The sequence below is a fragment of the Leucoraja erinacea genome, chromosome 10, assembly GCF_028641065.1.
Source record: "Leucoraja erinacea ecotype New England chromosome 10, Leri_hhj_1, whole genome shotgun sequence".
Classification (NCBI taxonomy): Eukaryota; Metazoa; Chordata; class Chondrichthyes; order Rajiformes; family Rajidae; genus Leucoraja; species Leucoraja erinaceus.
The window spans coordinates 9,632,759-9,654,087 of record NC_073386.1 but is presented as its reverse complement, the minus strand read 5'-3'; the positions used below and the strand labels follow the sequence as shown (position 1 = coordinate 9,654,087).

The 21,329-nt window shown below is 44.0% G+C and overlaps 1 protein-coding gene across 2 annotated transcripts in view; it reads right to left on the bottom strand.

Annotated features, from left to right (window-relative positions):
• The window catches only part of LOC129700768 (very-long-chain enoyl-CoA reductase-like), a 79,388-nt gene extending 58,311 nt beyond the window's left edge, over positions 1–21,077 (bottom strand). The window contains exon 1 of one of the 2 annotated variants that reach the window (XM_055641453.1): positions 21,037–21,077. Coding sequence is in view for 1 of the 2 variants with exons in the window: in XM_055641451.1 (XP_055497426.1) it covers positions 15,428–15,451 (24 nt within the window). In the remaining variant the exon portion in view is untranslated. Of the gene's footprint in view, positions 1–15,427; positions 15,866–21,036 lie in introns of those variants that run through there. The other variant, XM_055641451.1, reaches the window with a different exon arrangement.
• Between the last annotated feature and the right edge of the window lie 252 nt (positions 21,078–21,329).

Sequence of the window (21,329 nt, the reverse complement as noted above, 5' to 3'; positions counted from 1 at the left end):
TATACGAGGATCGTTGGGGCGGACTCGATGGACCGAAGGGCCTGTTTCCACACTGTATCTCTGAAACTAAAACTAAAGTACACTGAATTGGATTTTTGAAAAATGGTTACTGTGTAATACACAAATCGTTCACTTTCCGATAGAATTTCTAGTGCAATGTTAATAAACTAAGTGAATGTATCAGGCTCTCACAAATGGGTTTTCAACTAATTGAGTGTGAGAATATCCATTTGGGTTGAAAAGGATAAAAGGGCATACTCTTTAATTGGGGAAAAGATAGAGGCAGTGGAATCAGGAGTCCAACTACTTAAGGTTATTAAAATGATAGCTATATTAAAAAAAATTAAAAGGCTAATGTAAAGCTGATCTGGATTATGATGAGTGTGAAGTAATGTTGCAGTTATACCAAAGACCACATCTGATTACACTCCCAGACACCAAACTTTAGGAATGATGTACTTTCCTTGGAAGGATTCCAGCATTGATTTATTAGTGGGAGGGGGGGTGGGGGGAGAGAGAGACTCAATGTTTCAGGTCAATTACTTTTCATCAGAACTGGAAAGTGTTAGGAAACAATTATAGAGCATCATCATTTTCACCCAGAGTAGAGGAATCAAGAATCTTATAAGATACAGATTCTAACCAAGATTCAGGAATCTTATCGAAACATGTAAAATATTTCAGGGATTGGACAGGCCAGAGGCAGGAAAAATGTTCCCGATGTTCGGGGAGTGCAGAACCAGGGGCCACCATTTAAGAATAAGGGATAGGCCGTTTAGGACAGAGATGAGGAAAAACCTTTTCACCCAGAGCGTTGAGAATCTGTGGAATTACCTGACACAGAAGGCCGTGGAGGTCAATTGACTGGATGTTTTTAAGAGAGAGTTAGATTTAGCTCTTAGGGCTAACAGAATCAAGGGATATGGGGGGAAAAAATGGGAACAGGGTACTGATTTTGGATGATCAGCCATGATCATATTGAATGGCAGTACTGGCTCGAAGGGCCGAATGGCCTACTCCTGCACCTATTTTCTATGTTTCTAACGACAGGACATTGGTTTAAGGTGAGAATGGAAAGATTTAAGAGAAACTTAACGGGTAACTTTTTTTCACACATAGGATGGTGGGTATACGGAATGAGCTGCCAGAGGAGGTCCAGAGGACGTATTTGAGGCAGGTACTCATTTAAAAGGCATTTGGACAGGTACTGTAAATAGATAGCAACGTTTTAGAGGAACATGGATCAAATGCAGGCAGGTAGGACTAACTTAGAGGGGTCATCTTACTTTAGACTGTAGACTTTAGAGATATAGCATGGAAACAGGCCCTTCAGCCAACCAAGTCCACACCAACCAGCGATCCCCATACCTTTACACACACTAGGGAAAATCTACAATTTTTCGGAAGCCAATTAGCCTACAAATCTGTATGCCTTTGGAATGTGGGAGGAAACCAGAGCACCCAGAGAAAACCCACGTGGACACAGAGAAAGTACAAACTCCTTACAGACAGCGCCCCTAGTCAGGAACAAACCAGGGTCTCTGGCACAGTAACTTTACTGCTACACCACTGTGCCACCCCTGTGACATAGACCAGTTGGGCTGAATGGCCTATTTCCATGCTGTATGACTCTCTGACTCCAAATGAACAGCACGGGAACATTCCTACCATAGATGCTGCCAGACCCGCTGAGTTCCGCTTGCACTTTGAGTTGTGCCACATAGGTGTTTGGTTTAGTTTAGTTTAGTGATACGGCGTGGAAACATGCCCTTCGACCCTCCGTGTCCGCCGTACACTAACGCTATCGTCCATACACTAGAGACAATTTACAATTGTACCAAGCCAATTAACCTACAAACCTGTACATCTTTGTAGTGTGGGAGGAAACCGTAGACCCCAGGAGAAAACCTACGCAGATCACAGGGAGAGCATACAAACTCCGCGCAGACAGCAACCGTAGTCAGGAACGAACCCGGGTCTCTGGTGCTGCAAGGCAGCAATGTTACCGGTGCATCACCGCACTGTGTTCTATCTGTTGAAATCTGCACCAGAGCAGAAACCATCAATTTGATTCACACTATGTGATATCAAAAGGTGCTGAGAGCATTGGAGGTAAGTGAGGCAATGGCACTAGATAACTTCCCAGCTGTGGTACTGAAGGCCTCACACCACAGTAAGCTGTACCTCTCCATGGTGAAAATAAGTTGGTTGGGACATGGACACTGAAAAATGTAATTAAGAGAGAGAACACCAGATGTTCCATGTAGAAACAAAGAACTGCAGGTGCTGGTTAATACGAAAGATTGACACAAAGTGCTGAAGTAACTCAGCGGGTCGGACAGCATCCCTGGAGAAAACGGATGGATGACGTTTCGGGTGGGGACCCTTCTTCAGTATCTCTGGAGTAAAAGGATGGGTGAGTAAGATCGTCCCGTCAACGGAAGGTTAGAGGCCCCCGACCGCTGGAGGACAAAGAAGGGAGAGATTGGACTTTCTTTTCGCCTTCCATCACAGTGAGGAATGCGGAGGAGGTGGATGTTCATGTTAAAATGTATTTTGTGTGTTCTGTTGCTTTTTATTGGTATGATTGTATGGCAACTCAAATTCCTTGTATGTTGCAAAACAAACTTGGCTAATAGAGTATGATTATGATTATAGAAACATAGAAAATAGGTACAGGAGGAGGCCATTCGGCCCCTCGAGCCAGCACCGCCATTCGTTGTGATCATGGCTGATCATCCCGTATCAATAACCCGTGCCTGCCTTCTTCCCATATCCCTTGATTCCACTAGCCCCTAGAGCTCTATCTAACTCTCTCTTAAATCCATCCAGTGATTTGGCCTCCACTGCCCTCTGTGGCAGGGAATTCCACAAACTAGGATTATGATATTTTGGGTGGGGACCCTTCCTCGGTATCTCTGGAGTAAAAGGATGGGTGATGTTTCGGGTTAGTGTCACGCATATATAGGAAGAGTTTGTAGAAGGGCGGAACAAATAGAGACAAGGCGAGAAGAAATTAGTTCTGTGGGACAAGTATAAGCTGGAATAATGGGTCCACCTGGACAGTCCTGCTAGTGGATCCTGGGGAGGAGGTAGATGAGGTTAGTTGGGAGACAGTGTGATGGGAAGCTATTGCTCTCCCAAGGAGAAGAGGTCAGTGACAGTCCGGGAGACAGTGATAATGGCAGAGGATGGGGTGATGAGGTGTCTGAAAGTTGACATTGGTCTCTCTACAGTGGCGGACACTTTGCTAAACAACAACAGATGTTGAAAACCCAAAACAACTGCATATTCTGTGAACCTAAGATAAAAACTGAAAATGCTGGAAATAACTAACGGTGGGAAGAGTTAACATATCAGATCAAAGATCCTATGTCAGAACTGGCAAAATGTCAGACTTGCTCAGAGCAGTAGGTCTGTTGACTATTTTGGGATTGCTCCTTCAAAAGCAGTGGGCCGTAGGTTTGGGATGGGTGGGTTACAGGGATTCAGGAAAGTGTAACAATCCGAATATAAGAAAATAGAAGCAGGGAAAGACCATTCCGGTCTCCTCTGATGTATCAGTTCCTCCAAACTTATAATGTTGCTTTGAATCAGTGTCCTTGATTGGAGTCTTTCTTCAAGGCTGTTTTCCAACAATATGCTGCTTTATTGAGATACTGTTTCAATTCTGGGGAATTCTGGGGACCAGCCCAGTTTTCCAGACCTCTTTGCAATGAAGTTTACATTTTATCTGTTTGCTTTCTTTATCTGTTAGCCTTCTCCGAGCTAACAATGATCTATTCTCCATTTTCCTTAGTCTTTTACACACCTTACACTTGCTTATCTCTGTATCTCCCTCTCCAATGACTCAGTCTGAAGAAGGGTCTCGACGCGAAACATCACCCATTCCTTCTATCCAGAGATGCTGCCTGTCCCGCTGAGTTACTCCAGCGATTTGTTGTCTATCTTCACTACAATGCTGAGAGCTATATTCTGCACACTGTGTCTTCTCCTCTGCTCTATCTGTTATACTTTTTTCACACAGAGAGTGGTGAATCTCTGGAACTCTCTGCCACAGAGGGTAGTTGAGGCCAGTTCATTGGCTATATTTAAGAGGGAGTTAGATGTGGCCCTTGTGGCTAAGGGGATTAGGGGGTATGGAGAGAAGGCAGGTACGGGATACTGAGTTGGGTGATCAGCCATGATCATATTGAATGGCGGTGCAGGCTCGAAGGGCCGAATGGCCTACTCCTGCACCTAATTTCTATGTTTCTATGTTTCTATACTTGAATTTGACGATTGTATTTATGTGTAGCATTATCTTCAATAGCATGAAAAACAAAGATTTTCACTAAGTAGGTACAGGTGACAATAATACTAAATACAATTATACTAACTGTAAAACTAATACTAATACAATAAATATAAACCTAGATACGTTGATATTTAATGTCTAAAATGTAAAAGGTTTCACTATCACATAAGGTTTATAAGGTTCATTTATTGTCACATACAGTGAAATTTCACTGGCCAGGTTAGTCATACAATTTTTTTTAAAAGCAACAGACTCAAAAAACACATTTTAACATAAACATCCACCACAGTGACTCCTACACATTCCTCACTGTGATGGAAGGCGAAATTCATCTCCTCAGAGAGTTAAGTGGAAGGCAATAAATAAGTAGTAGAACTCAGTACAGGTACTTACAGAGGATACAGGGACAATTAAAGTTTTTAAGATTGATGCTGATCTTAAGTAAGGGTATCAAAGAAGTATGGCATTAGACCATTCAGTCCCTTAATATAATTCCACCAGTCAGCTAGATCAGAGTTGATCTATTTCTCGATCCCATTAACTAGCCTTAGTTGCACCACCCTTACTACACCAGGCTAATGGAAATCTATCACTTTCAGTGCTTACATTTTCATCAGATTCCTGGTCTTTTGGAGATTAGCGTTCCAAATCCCCACATGGAACCAGAGGTGCTTTCAGATTTTCCAATTTTACTTCAATTTATTGTTTATTGTCACGTGTAGCAAGGTGCAGCGAAAAGCTTATGTTGTGTGCTAACCAGTCAACAGAAAGACAATCTTCTGTCCCCATCACTGTACAGTCCCACTCTCAGTTCAAGATAATGCCCGCTCAGTCTAAACTCTTTCACCAGTGGGGAAAATTAAAGCACATGGTAATGGGGGTAGGGTATTGACATGGATAGAGAACTGGTTGGCAGACAGGAAGCAAAGAGTAGGAATTAACGAGTCCTTTCCAGAATGGAAGGCAGTGACTAGTGGGGTGCCGCAAGGCTCAGTGCTGGAACCCCAGTTGTTTACACTATATATTAACGATTTAGACGAGGGAATTAAATGTAACATTTCTAAAGTTTGCGGATAACACAAAGCTAGGTGGCAGTGTGAGCTGCGAAGAGGATGATATGAGGCTGCAGGGTGATTTGGATTGGTTGGGTGAGTGGGCAGAAGCATGGCAGAGGCAGTGTAATGTGGATAAATGTGAGGTTATCCACTTTGGTGGCAAGAACAGGAAGGCAGATTATTATCTGAATGGTGTTAGATTAGTAGAAGGGGAGGTGCAACGAGACCTGGGTGTCCTTGTACATCAGTCACTGAAAGTAAGCATGCAGGTACAGCAGGCAGTGAAGAAAGCCAATGACATGTTGGTCTTCATTGTGAGAGGAGTTCAAGTTCAAGTTCAAGTGAGTTTATTGTCATGTGTTCCTGATAGGACAATGAAATTCTTGCTTTGCTTCAGCTCACAGAACATAGTAGGCATTTACTACAAAACAGATCAGTGTGTTTAGGAGCAAGGAGGTCCTACTGCAGTTGTACAGGGCCCTGGTGAGACCACACCTGGAGTATTGTGTGCAATTTTGGTCTCCTAATTTGAGGAAGGACATTATTGCTATTGAGGGAGTGCAGCGTAGGTTCACCAGATTAATTCCTCGTATGGCAGGACTGACGTATGCGATGAAAGAATGGGTCGATTGGGCTTGTATTCGCTGGAATTTAGAGGATGAGAGGGGATCTTATAGAAACATATAAAATTCTTAGAGGATTGGACAGGGTAGATACAGGAAAAATGTTTGCGATGTTGGGGGAGTCCAGAACAAGGGATCACAGTTTAAGAATAAGAGGAAGGCCATTTAGGACTGAGATGAGGAAAAACTTATTTACCCAGAGAGTTGTGATTCTGTGGAATTCTCTGCCACAGAAGGCAGTGGAGGCCAATTCACTGGATGTCTTCAAGAGAGAGTTAGATTTAGCTCTTGGGGCTAAGGGAATCAAGGGGTGTGGGGGAAAAGCTGGAAGGGCTGAATGGCCTACGTCTGCACCTAGATTCTATGTTTCTAGGTTTCTCTCTGTTTACTATATTGAATTATTTTTAGCAATACAGCACAGGTGCAATACTGGCACTTGCCCAACGGTGTGGAAAATTGCCCAGGTGTGCTGCACTCACATATAGCAGAACAAGTCCAATATGTCTGATCACTGCCCAACGTTAACCCTCAATCATCTGCAAAGTGATGGTAGCTGCCGTTAACATTACTATTAAGCGCCACTTACTGACCAATAACACCTTCACACATGCTCACGATGGATTTAACCTTCAGACCTCATCGCACCCTTCATCCAAACAGGCACCACTGAGCTGAACTCCAGAGGTGAGGTGAGAGAGACGTTGGTTTAGTTTAGTTTATTGTCACGTGTACTGAGGTACAGTGAAAAGCTTTTGCTGCGTGCTAACTGATCAGCGGAAAGACTATGCATGATTACAATCGAGCCATCCACAGATACATACATGATGAAGGAAGTAAAGTTTAGTGCAAGATAAAGTCCAGTAAAGTCTGATTAAAGGTTTCCTTGATGTAGATAATAGCTTAGGACCGCTCTCCAGTTGTTGAGAGGATGCTTCAGTTAAGGCATCATTTGACCAAATGTACCACTGAGGCGCCCTAGTACAATTCAAGTCAATGGGCATCGAAGGGAAAACATTCCAGTGGTTGCAGTCATATCTCACATGAAAGAACGTGCATGTGGCTATTGGAAGTCAGTCAGCCCAGATTCCTGAACATCACTGCAAGAGTTCATCAGAGCACTGCTATAAGTGTAACCATCTTCAGCTGCTTGGTCAATGACCTGTCTTCCCTCATGAGATCAGTAAAGAGGCTCACTGTTGATTTTGTACTGTTGAATACCTTAATACTCCCGGATGAAGCAACCCATCCCTACACACAGCAACACCTTGACAATACTCAATCACAGGCTGGTAAGTAGCAGGTAACATTCAAGCCATAACAGACCAGGCAATTGCAATCTCCAATAAGAGAGAGTCCAAGCACTGACCCTTGACTAGAAGACAAAGTCCTGGAGTAACACAGCAGGTCAGGCAGCATCTCTGGAGAACATGGATAGGCAACCGAAGATGTCCGAGGAAAGGTCCTGACCTGAAACGTCGCCCATCCATGTCCTACAGAGATGTTGACTAACCAGCTGAGTTACTCCAGCACTTAGTATTCCATGCAATATTACAATTCCCTGTGTCTCAACCTGCCCTCAACATTCAGTGACATTACCATTTGCTGAATCCTCCTCCATCAATATCTTTAGAATGATCAGAAATACAACTATAACAGCCATTAAAATACCAGAGCTGCTAGATCAAGTTAGAGGATGGATACATTGAAAAAAAAACACTTTAAAGCCTTCAACGTGGCACGTCAGGAGCAGAGGTGGAATGGAATACTCTGTATTTGCCTGGAAGAAAACAGTCTTGACAACTATTGACACCATGCTGGACTTCCTGCCCAACTGACTGGATCCCCTTCCACCCCAGCATTCATTCCCTCCACCATGATGGCAACCGTGTACACCGTCTACAAAAGTCACGATTCAACAAGGCATCTCCCAAACCCATAACCTCCACCACCAAGAAAGACAGTCGCAACAAGAGGATTGACACTCCACCATCCACAGGTCTCCCTCCCCCAGTCACACATTATTCTGAATAGGTACTTCATTGCTGCTGGGTCTAACTCCTGAGACTCTCTACGTAACAGCCATTGAATATCTCACCAAGAGAATTGCAATGGCCCAAGTGACTAACCATCCCATCCTCAAGGACCAGAAGGAGTAGCCAAACAATGCCTGACCAGAAATGTCCGTACCACTGCTAAAATAAATCATTTTATAGCTGCAGAAGGCTTCGGTAAGGCCACATTTGGAGCAAAAATGCCCATCGAGATGGTTGAATGGTTTTGAAAGTTCCAATCAGTTTCTGAAACTGAACGGAAGAATAGGCTTGAAGATTACGTGACGTATTCAATCCCGGCCTTCCCAATGTAGGAAGTAGAAGCAACAACAATCCTGTAAAATGTCATTCCTTTTTACTCAAAGTGACCCTTAATGCATTGCCACGTGCAGGAGAGGGGACAACACGTATCAAAATTGGCAACTTTGTAGTTTGTTTCAATTGGCTCTTCTTACCAAGGTGAAGTATAAGGAAAAAAACAACTTTTTAAAAACTTGAATAATGCAGAATAACTTTCTCTCTAAGGCTGCGACTGAGCAAAAACGTTTGCAGAAATGTTAAAGCATTGAAAACAATTTGATTATAAACAAAAAGTGATCTTGGTAGAACGGAGCTGAGGCAACAGAGCTGACTGAGTACTAGTTACTGCTGAACTGGTACTCCTGCTTATTATAGATCATGTCGGGCTATTGACACATGGAACATGCTGCCACGCAATGCTGTGAAAGCTGTGTCAGTAGATTCTTTCAGCTGGTCTTGTTTCTGTTCCAGGAAATAACGTGCTAGTGGTGGGACTAGCCCTCTTGACTCTCTGAAGCATTGATGGGAAGGTAGCAGAGTACCTCTGAGTTTGGTAGACACAGGAGAAACTCAGCGGGTGAGGCAGCATCTATGGAGAGAAGGAATTGGCGACGTTTCGGGTCAAGACCCTACTTCAGGGGTACCTCTAAGTTTACTGGTCTTCTGTACTGTACTGTTTTTGTTGAATAGTTTCAGCTGCGATAAATCTATCTTAAAATCTTAATGCAAGTTCTTTCTGTCATTGTTTCCTCTTACGAGGAACAAGTTGGCCAACAGCTTTAGGCTGTGCACGCCATACGCAAGAAGAAGTAGAAGCAGCATGGTGGAGCAGTGGTGGAGTTGCTGCTTAACACTACCATAGACCCGGGTTCGATCCTGACTACAGGTGCTTGTCTATACAGAGTTTGTACGTTGTCCCCGTGACCTGCATGGGTTTTCTCAGAGATCTTCGGTTTCCTCCCACACTCCATAGACGTACAGGTTGTTAGGTTAATTGGCTTGGTATAAAATGTAAAATTGCCACTAGTGTTTAGGATAGTGTTAGTGTGCGGGGATTGCTGGTCGGTGCGGACTCCGTGGGCCGAAGGGCCTGTTTCCGTACTTTATCTCTAAACTAAACTAAACTAAACCGAGTGAGGTAGTAGAAACAAACAATTGCAGTTGCTGGTTAAAACACAAAGTGCTGGAGTAACTCAGCGAGTCAGGCAGCATCGCTGGAGAACATGGATAGGTGATGTTTCAGGCCGAGACCCTACTTCAGACTCGCAGTCCAGAACTGGGCCTGGAATTAAGGTGAGTTGACAGCCCCAGCCTGCTGGCAGCCGGGCGAGAGGAGAGGAGAGATGGAGGCAATGGTCGCTACCCACACTGTCTAATGAATGCAGCATCTATCATCAAGGATCCCTAATATCCAAGCCATACCCCTCTTCTCACTGCTACCATCAGCCAGGAGGCAAAGAAGCCTGAAATCACACCCGGCGACTTCAGGAACTGCTACTTTACTAAAACTACCAGATTCTTGAATCGACCCACACAGCCGTAATCCTATCCTGACAACGGAACACTATGGCCCATCTCCTGGACTATCATGGACTTGTTTCTTTGATCTAATTATGTTTTTGCATTAAATGTCTTGTTTTTGGCACAATCTTCTTTCTTTTAAAATTTGATGTGTAATTTATGTTGAATTGATGTATTATGTAGAGTTTTCCTAAGTCTATGTACCTGCGATGCTGCTGCAATGAAACCCGTCACCTAAACTGTCATCCTTTACAACAAACATTCCCAAATCCTGAGTGGGAGAGTCTTGGACCAGAGACCATAGCCTCAGAATAAAAAGATGTACCTTTAGAAAAGAGATGGGGATGAATTTCTTTAGTCAGCGGGTGGTGAATCTGTGGAATTCATTGCCACAGACGGCGGTGGAGGCCAAGTCAGCAGATATTTTGAAGGCAGATTGACATTCTGGATTAGTACAGGTGTCAGGGGTTATGGGGAGGAGGCAGGAGAATGAATCTGATAGGGAGAGATAGACCAGCCATGATTAAATGGCGGAGTAGCCTGGATGGATTGAATGGCCCAATTCTTCTATAACTTATGAACTAATGAGCACTTAATTAAGAGCAGAAAATGGTGGGAACACACCTTAGATTTGCTTACAATCACAATAAGAAAATAAGTAAGAGACACAGGCAGACTTACAAAGCTAACCCCAGCCATAATCTAAAACTAATTTGATTACCTACAGAAACCTACAGGGTTACTTAGAGATCTATTTTATATAAGCGTAAACTCATAATCAATCGGACAAAGAGTAGTCCATTCAGCCCCTTGAACTAGCTCTGCCACTCAGTGAGATCATGGGCTGAGCTAAAATTCCTCAAGTCTCTCCCTCAATCCATGTTTCCGTTCCCGATAAAATACCTGCCTAACTCAGCATCGGATATATTCAAGAGTCCAGCATTCACACCATTCTGGAATTTCTGGCATATTTCAATCTTCTTCATGAACATAACTTTCTGATTTACAATATTTGTTCTCGTGGTTCAGTGGATATGAACGCTTAACATAATGAATTGAGCACACGTTGTACAAAACAGGTATTCTTAGAATAACAATTGAAGAACAACTGATGAACAACTCAGAATAACAACTCAGAAGCAGGGTCCAGTCCTGAAACGTCATCCATCCAGCTCTTTGTGGCTATCTTCGGTATATACCATCTGCAGTTCCTTTCTACACACTAACACAGTTATGCCAGGGAACGACAGGATTTAGATCAGAAGTGAATAGTATTTCCCAGTGGTAACACACAAGCTGTCACAAGGCTATCAGAACGTACATAAATATATTCTGATCACTGAAGCAACCTACTGCAACGAGAGATCAGTCCTGAACTACTATCTACCTCATTGGGGACCCTCGGACTATCTTTGATCGGACTTTACTGGCTTTACATCGCACTAAATGTTACTCCCTGATCATGTACACTGCAAATGGCTCGATTGTAATCATGTATTGTCTTTCCGCTGGCTGGTTAGGTTTTTCACTGTACCTCGTTACACGTGATAATAAACTAAACTCAACTAATCATTGTGACCAGTTGTGTTGCCACCCTGAAGTACTGTCCACCTCTGGATGACTACTTGCCTCTTTCGTTCTATAAGTATTCAAGAAATGTCGCAATTATCCATCATCGTATCTGTTTATTAAACCCCTTGTGAACGCTGCCTGTACAAGGTTTCACACTGGCATCAACATATTTAAACATGTAATTAAATAGATGCCTAATCGATGCAATCCCTCGTATTTTAAAGTGGAGATTGATAGGTTCTTGATTAGTACGGGTGACAAAGGTTATGGGGAGAAGGCAGGAGAATGGGGTTGAGATGGAAAGGTAGATCAGCCATGATTCAATGGCATAGGTTTGATGGGCCAAGTGACCTAATTCTCTTCCAGTGACTGAAAAACTTAAAAAACAAACTAATACAGTTGGCATCTGTGGAAAAAGAAAAATAGTTGATATCTTAGGCCAATGACTTGAACACTCTATAACTTACATTGATACAAAGAGACATAGACAATAGGAGTAGGCCATTCGGCCCTTCGAGCCAGCACTGCCATTCAATGTGATCATGGCTGATCATCCACAATCAGTACCCAGTTCCTGCCTTCTCCTCATACTCCTTGATTCCGCTAGCCCATCTAACTCACTTTTGAATGCATCCAGCAAATCGGCCTCCACTGCCTTCTGAGGCAGAGAATTCCACAAATTCACAACTCTCTGTGAAAAGGTTTTTCCTCATCTCAGTTCTAAATGGCCTACCCCTTATTCTTAAACTGTGGCCTCTGGTTCTGGACTCCCCAACATCGGGAACATTTCTAATGACAACAACGTGTCTAATCCCTTAATAATTTCATATGTTTCTATAAGATACCCTCTCATCCTTCTAGATTCCAGTGAATACAAGCCCGGTCGCTCCATTCTTTCATCATATGACAGTCCCAGCCATCACGGGAATTAATCTCGCAAAAGTTAATTATTTCTCTCTCTCCACAGATACAAGAGTGATCAAGTCATAGAGAGATACTGTACAGAAATATGTCCTTCCTCAAAATAAATCGACCTAGACCATCAAACATCCACTTATACTAATGCTCCTCCAACTCATTTTATCATCTTCACATTCCCACCAACTCCCCTCATGATTCTACAGCACCCAAAGTCAGGATCGAACCCAGGCCACTGGAACTATGAGGCAGCAACTCTAATAACTGTCCCACTGTTGTCTGCTGAGTGTTTCTACCATTTTCTGCTTGTATTTCAGATTTCTATCATTGGAGTCGCCCATCAGTCAAATCAAACCCTCCCTCAACTGTATCCACCTGTCACTTGCATGGCTTTGTCCTGTCTCAACCCGAAACATTGCCTATCCATTTCCTCCAGAGATGCTGCCTGATTCACTGAGTCACTCCAGCACTTTGAATTTTGCTCAAGATTTCCAGCACCTGCAGTCTCTCGTGGCTCTGTTAAAAATATGTACTGGCTCGGACATGCAGAGGTATTTGTATCTCAGAGGGGCCAAAGGCTGCATGCAAATTGTAAAGATGAGAAGGATAAAATTACAAATTATAAATTATTTAACTACTTCATTAGTGGATTCATGAGACATGGTATTAGCTAAAGGGCAGAGACATTTGAATAACAGTTGAATGAATATGGAAGTTGGGAAGTCATGTTGCAGTTATACAAGACCTTGGTGAGGCCACATATAGAATATTGTGTTCGGTTCTGGACACCATGCTAGGAGAAAGTTGTTATCACGCTGGAAAGGGGGGAGAGAGGAGATTTATGAGGTCGAGAGGGTCTGAGCTATAGGGAGTGTTTTAGGAGGCTGAGAATCTATTCCTTGCAGCGCAGGGGGATGAGCGGTAATCTTATCGAGGTGTATAAAATCATGAAAAGGGTAGATCAGGTAGATGCACTGAGTAGGGGAATCGAGAACCAGAGGACATAGGTTTAAGGTGAAGAGGAAAGGATTTAATAGGAATCTGAGGGATAACTGTATCACACAAAGAGTGGTGGGTGTATGGAACAAGCTGCCAGAGGAGGTAGTTGAGGCAGGGACTATCGCAACTTTTAAGAAACAATTAGATAGGTACATGGATAGGACAGGTTATGAGGGATATGGGCCAAACGCGGGCCTGTGGGACTAGTGTAGCTGGGACATGTTGGCCGGTGTGGGCACGTTGGGCCGAAGGGCCTGTTTACACGTTGTATCACTACGTGACCCTATGACACCTGTTTACTGGGAGTAGGGGGAAAGCAGCCAGGAGTCATTTGGATTGGATGATTGCAGACATATGGATGGATGAAATTTCAGAAGCAGCTGAGCAGAGGTGAGGGCAGAGCTGGATAACGGCAATAAAAGTGTGTTATGCAGCACCTTCACATTGTAACATCATTCGTGATAGAGACCACTGCCTGGGATGATGGAGGGAGTGGATCTAACACCAGCTATCGATGGGGAATGGCATGAACAATTACGGGGGATACAATTGATGGAGAGAGCGAGGTAGGAAGTCTTTCATCAAGCTGGCAACGAGCAATGTGTCTATTTTTTTAAGTGCTTTATATGTCACTGTGTTTCTATATCAAAAGAAGCAGGACTTCAGATGGAATTAACATTACACGCTGTAAAAAAAAAAGCTTGAAACACTGGGGATGAGAGTTAAAAAAAAAACTGTATTTCAATATTGGAAGTTTTGCTGACATTTACAAACTGGCCGCTGTCTCATTCTCCCAAACTCCTAGATCGCCAGAGTCCCTTCGACAGACTGAAAGACGCAGTGACTCTCCGTATATTGATCGAAATCAATGATTTTTACCAATGCCATCATTGCTGGCCCTTGTTTGTTCTGGCATTTCCCTACTTCCACCCCCCCCCCCCCCCCCCCTCCCCCCCACCCCCCCCCCCCCCCCCCCCCTCCCTCCCCCCCCCCCCCCCCCCCCCCCCCCCCCCCCCCCCCCTACATTCAGTCTGAATAAAATTTCCCACCCTTTTTCTCCACAGACGCTGCCTGTCCCGCTGAGTTACTCCAGCAATTTGTATCTACCTTCAGTGTAAACCAACACCTGCAGTTCCTTCCTACATAATAATCGGGATTGTTGCTTAACATCGAGTTTATTAAATCCCCCAATATAACTCAAGACATTTCTTTGGTGTTGCGAGCTGCGAAAGAGAGGATGTTTTGAGACAAAAAGCAACATTGTTTCGTATACTTAATGGGGAAAATCGCCCATACGCAGCTACAGGAGCAGCTCCCCTCTTGAATGAACGCGAGTAACACTGGCTCCACGATGCAGACCCCTGCTTCAACCTGATTTCATTAGTGCCAAGGTAGACACAAAAAGCTGGAGTAACACAGCAGGTCAAACAGCATCTCTGGAGAAATGTCGTCCCGGTGAGTTTCATTGTCAGTATCTCGTTCTCACCCAGCTCACAGCTAACAATGGCTCATCTCAGTCTGAAGAAGGGTCTCGACCCGAAACGTCACCCATTCCTTCTCTCCATAGCTGCTGCCTCACCCGCTGAGTTCCTCCAACATTTTTGTCTGCTAACAATGGCCTGTTTCCCTTATCACCGTTAACTATTTGTTTTGCATATCTTTCATTCATCTGTTCTATATCTCGCTATTTCATCGTATATATCTCTCGTTTTCCTTTCCCCTGATTCTCAGTCTGATGAAGGAGGGCCTCCCCTCGAAACTTCACCCATGCATTTTGTCCACTGACCCGCAGAGTTACTCCAGCTTCCTGTGTCTGTCTGTGTCTGTGTCAAACCTATAGTCACAATATGCATCTGACTTGGGTAAACCATTTTATATGATTCATATTATACATAAGCCATATATAGATAAATAATTAGACCAAGATAAACGGCGTAGCACTAAACCATAGACTACTTTTAGACATAACAGACTCCACAGTCACAGAGCCTTAAATGGAAAAAAAAGTATCCTGTACTTCTGATGCGGGTCTCTTTAATACCGTGCAGAAAAGCACCGCTACTTTGACATTATCTATCGATATTCTCTTACCTCGAAGAAGCTCACCCGGCTCATGGCTGCGGTTATTCCCGGGCGTGAGGAGCCGGTTCCCCCGTGTGATCAGAGGGGTAAGTCCGGGTGCCCTGGGCTGGGCTGGGCTAGGTGACAGCTCGGTTGAGCTGAGGAAGCAGGAGCCGGAGCCTGGAGTGAGTGAGTGAAGCCTGGCACTGGGACCGCGCGTTGACCATCCACCTCCACCCCGAGCCCTTGGGAAACTCTATCCAGGGTGGAGCTAAGAACGAAATGTGACTTATGGCCAGGAACGGCAGAGCCATCGCTCACATCCACGGCTCAATGACTCCACGAGAATTTAGCGCAGTCTTCGATTCCCGCTGCCCTACAACGAGGGAAAATTGGAACTGCTTCTCGTAGCCCTCGGTCCGTCGCAACACCAGCTGTGTGATGGAAGGGGGAAGGAACTTGACCGCGAGAGGTCAACTTATTTTCAGTTTGAATCCCTGATCTCCCTTGTAGTTGAGGTCTGATGTTTAGATAAGGCTGTACTACCTGCAATCCCCCCTCTCCCCTCCCCTTCCCCCTTCCCTCTCCCTCCCTCCCCCTCCCCTCCCCCCTCTCTCCCTCCCTCCTCCTCCCTCCCTCTCCCCTCTCCCTCTCTCCCTCTCTCTCTCCCTCTCCCTCTCTCTCTCCCTCCCTCCCCCTCCCCCTCCCCCTCCCCCTCCCCTCCCCCCCCCCTCCCCCCCTCCCTCTCCCTCTCCCTCTCCCCCCATTCCTCTCTCCTCCTCTCCCTCCCTGCCTTTCTCTACGGGTGCGAAAGAGCAAAACATATAAATGCAGTTCAAGAAAAAATAATCAATCGAATGGTAAGTAGGAGAGGAGAATAGGGAAGGGAAGGGAGGAGTGGAGAGGAGAATAGGGAAGGAAGGGGAGGAGAGAAGAGGGAAGAGAAAAGGAGACCAGAAGAGGGGAAGGAATGAGAGGAAAAGAGACACAAAATGCTGGAGTATCTCAGCAGGACAGGCAATATCTCTGCAGAGAAGGAATGGATGACCTTTTGGATCGAGACCCTCCTTCAGACTGAAAGGCACAGCAAAGGGAAGCGAGGGGTCTAAATGATGATGCGAAGAGATATCAAATAAATGAATGAAAGATATGCAAAATAGTAACAATGATAAAGGAAACGGGTCATTGTTAGCTGTTTTCTAGGTGAGAACGAAAAGTTGGTGTGACAGGTGGGGGAGGGATGGAGAGAGAGGAAATGCAGGGGTTACATGAAGCTGAAAAAAAATCAATATTCATAGCCCTGGATTGTAAGTGAAATATGACATGCTGTTCCTCCAATTTGTGTTAGGCCTCACTGACAAAAGAGGAAGCCTAGACAGAAAGGTCAGTGTGGGAATGGGAAGGGGAAGGCGAATTAAAGTATTGGGCACCCGGGAGATCAAGTAGGTCCAGGTGGACTGAGTGAAGGTGTTCAGCGGAACGATCGCCCAGTCTACATTTTGTCTCGCCGATGTATAAATGTCCACATCTTGAACAACAGAGACAGTTTATGAGGTTTGATGAGGTGAAACCTGAAAGAACTGTTGGGGTCCCTGGACAGATTTGAGGGAAGAGATATAGGGACTGGTGTTGCATCTCCTGCGGTTGCAGGGGAAGGTACCTGGGGAGGGGGTGGTTTGGGTGGGAAGGGATGAGTTAACCAGGGAGTTGTGGAGGGAACGGCCTCTGCGGAAAGCAGAAAGGGGTTGAGATAGGAAGATGTGACAAGTGGTGGGATCCCATTGGAGGTGGCGAAAATGTTGGAGGATTATGTGTTGAATGTAACATCTGATGGGGTGGATGGTGAGAACCAGGAGGACTCTATCCCTGTTGCTATTGGGGGGGAGGGGGAGCAAGGGCAGAAATGTGGGGTACCGAGGAGACACGTGTCAGTGCCTCATCTATGATGGAAGAGGGGAACCCCCGTTTCCTAAAGAATGAGGTCTTGTATGGAGGGAAGAGAAGACGTGTATCCGACAATGTCAACATCAAACTTGTACATAGGACAGAGTGTGGTGTACAGTTTGATGTGCCATGCAGACAATAAACTTCAGTCTATGCACAGCAGATTCACCCCACACCATCCCTTCCCACCAATACCATTTAATTTTTGTTTCAAATCATGATTCTGCACTTCTGTTTCTCTAGACTGACATATTAGCTTCTTCACGCATGCCTGTAACACACTCTGACCGTGCACTGTCACACCCTTAGTCACTTAATTTTTCTCTCTTACATTCTATCTCAGACCTTCTCTATTATTCCCTTCCTCTGGATCTTAAAAGCCTCTTTATCTCCAACTATTACCCATTCTGATGAAAGTTCATCAATCGGAAACCACAAATTTATTTCTCTATTATGGTCTCCATATGTTGAACTATCATGGAGGTACAAGGAACTGTAGATGCTGGAATCCGATGTAGAACAAAAAGGGTTGGAATAACTCAACAGATCGGGTAACATGTGTAGGAAGGAACTGCAGATGCTGGTTTACATAGACAATACACAGTAGGGTATTCGGCCCTTCTAGCCAGCACCGCCATTCAATGTGATCATGACTGATCAACCACAATCAGTACCCCGTTCCTGCCTTCTCCCCACATCCTTTGATTCTGCTAGCCCTAAGAGCTCTATCTAACTCTCTCTTGATTGCATCCAGTGAATCGGCCTCCACTGAATTCCACAAATTCAAAACTCTCTGCGTGAAAAAGTTTTTCCTCATCTCAGTTCTAAATGGCCTACCCCTTATTCTTAAACTGTGGCCCCTGATTCTGGACTCCCCCAACATCGGGAACATGTTTCCTGCACCTAGCGTGTCCAATCCCTTAATAATTTTATATGTCTCTATAAGATCCCCTGTCATCTCATCCTTAAAACCTGCCCTGAGTGCCAAAGGGAACATTTGATCCGGTTTTACAAGCAGAGCTTTTACTAGCTGGCAATTTGCAGCAATTATTTAGTTTTATTGTGGAATGCTTTCAGTTTAATATTCCAATGCTTGGCAGTTTGTCAAATGGCATAAATATAACTGCACTATTTTTTAAAGTAAAAAGCGGAGCATAAGAGATTGTCCAGCTCATAATTTTCAGTAATAATTCAACAAAAATTGCATTTAAATTGCATTGTGGCATCGAGGCCAGTTCATTGGCTATATTTAAGAGGGAGTTAGATGTGGCCCTTGTGGCTAAGGGGATCAGAGGGTATGGAGAGGAGGCAGGTACGGGATACTGAGTTGGATGATCAGCCATGATCATATTGAATGGCGGTGCAGGCTCGAAGGGCCGAATGGCCTACTCCTGCACATAATTTCTATGTTTCTATGTTTCTATGTTACTTCAAACACAGATGGATAACTAATCACCCTGCTATAAATGTCTGATCAAATGATTATGAGAAGCGTTTTAATTTCATGAAGATGTTCCAAGGAGCTGTGAGTGTATATGCCTGCCAACTGACCCACTTCTCAGAAACAAACTAACAATGCAACTTGTAATGTAACAATGCAGAATCTATCATAAATTCTAATATTTGGGACTTGAGTAGATCAGTCAATTAATAATATTTCATCAATAAAGTGCAACTACGTGTAAAAAGTCAGAGTAAATGCATTGACCCAAATTATTTGCAGGAGGTATCCAAAGATGCAACAGCATAAATGATTGATTAATAGGACTGGGTGTTACAATCCCTAAGATTTCACTAGAATTGACATTCTTGGGTATGACCACTAGGTGAATTTGCTAACAATCAGACACATCTTCAGTTGTGTACCTCAACGTCACTGGGTGTTTCGGCCTTTTATCACAAGACACCCTCAGTCGAGGCAGGCCCACCGCAGGTTGATCAGACCTGGGTGTGTGTGTGTCTTATTGTTAAGCTCTAGATGGTTACCTTGCAGCCCAGACAGCATCTTTCCTTTTCAGCCACAGCCAGTGAGTGCTCCGTTCGGCGGCATTGGCAAGTTCTTTTATTGCCCTCCTTTGTGCCTGCCCTGTGACTCCTACTTCCATTTTACTGAAGCAATTTTCTAACATTGCTTCATTTTACAAATCAGACAACTCTATTCCTTTGTGTACTGAAGGAACTGCAGATGCTGGTTTAAACCGAAGCTGGACACAAAAAGCTGGAGTAACCCAGCGTGTCAGTCAGCATCGCTGGAGAAAAGGAATAGATGACATTTTGGGTCGAGACCCTGCTTCAGACCTTTCCTGAGTTAAGGACTAATTCAAAGATTTCTATATTGTGGCATCAGACATTCTTTTATCCATTAGATATTAGTCTTCCACTATACAATTATTTGTGGTGTAAGTTAATTTCTCCGTAATTCTCATGTGTTTTACTAAACAATTTCGTGAGCAATATATCGTTATCTTCAATCAGTTGACGGCAATATGGTTAAAGATAAACATTAATTATCTACATTACATCTAACTACTTGATGTCAACAAAATGACACCAAAATAACTTATTCTGGCAAGTATTTAATGTTAAATTTTATACTTTTAGAACAGAATTTTGTTCCATTTTTTTCAGAGCCAGTTTGGGAATGACTAATCCTGTCTTGGCTTTTCCTGTCAAATTCCTCTATCAATTGTGCATTCACTCCATCCCTGTCTACTTTGGTTTATTTTCACTGTTAGTAATTTAATGTAAAAATAATTTAATGTCAAAGTAATGTTTCCTCAAAACAGCCAGAGATTAATTACCAGATTGGATGCATGCATGTCATTTCCACTAATCTGCATTATCATCACCCCCACACTCTTATTCCATGCCTTCCTGTAGCTTTTTCCAGTTTGATAAAAAGTCATCAACATTAATCCCATTTCGCTCCATAAATGTTGGATTACTTGCTGAATAGTTCCAATCTTTCCTGTGTTCTTTATTTCAGATTTTCAGGAGAGAGTTAGATATACCTCTTAGGGCTAACTGAATCAAGGATATGGGGAAAAAAGCAGGAGCTGATTATGGATGATCAGCCATGATCATATTGAATGGCGGTGCAGGCTGGAAGGGCCAAATGGCCTACTCCTGCACCTATTTTCTATGTTTCTATTTTCAGCGGCTGCAGTGTTTTATTTTGGCACGTTCATCAAACATCATCTGGTCATAGGTGAAGGTTTGACTCAGGACCTTTCTACAGACAGTCTGAAGAAGGGACCTGACCCGAAAAGCTGCCTCTCCATGTCCTCCAGAGATGCTGCCAGACCCGCTGAGTTACTCCAGTACTTTGTGTTTTAGCATTTCCCCCCAAATATTTTTATTTCAATTATTAGGTCTATTTTAGATATGGTAATTTTAATTTTAAAGCTCTATGTATTTATTCTGTTTTTATGAACTGCACTGACGGGAAGTGATTGAGAAACAATTTTTCGTTTCATCTGTGTATGTAAGTACTCAGTTAAAATGACATTAAAGTAAATACTGAATACTGAACTGAATACTGAATAGATAAGCCTTTCAGAGCACTCCAACTAATCCTATTCCTTCATTATTTCCCCACAGTCTATTCTCTAACACGTCCATCAAGGTTACATGTGAAAGAATAAATGAAGGGGGAATAATTCCCTCAACAATCACATATACCAGTAATAACTTACTCAAGTTAATTAACTTAACAATCTGTTCTCTGATCTTCAGTTGTTCATTTCTCCTGTGCAGGATGGGCGGGTCGTGACACAGCGGATGGGCGGGGCTGATGATGACGCGCTGTAATTGCGCAGTGGGCGCGGCGCATATGCCAGAGAGGGCGGGCCACGGTCCTGTCAATCACCGCTAAGGCTGTGAGGGTCGGGGCCAAAGATCATCGGTCGGTGGCGTTGAGGTAGAGGGGGTGTGGTCATTGGGCCCGTCAATCAACGCACCAGTGGGCGGGATTCTGTGCGGAGGGCGT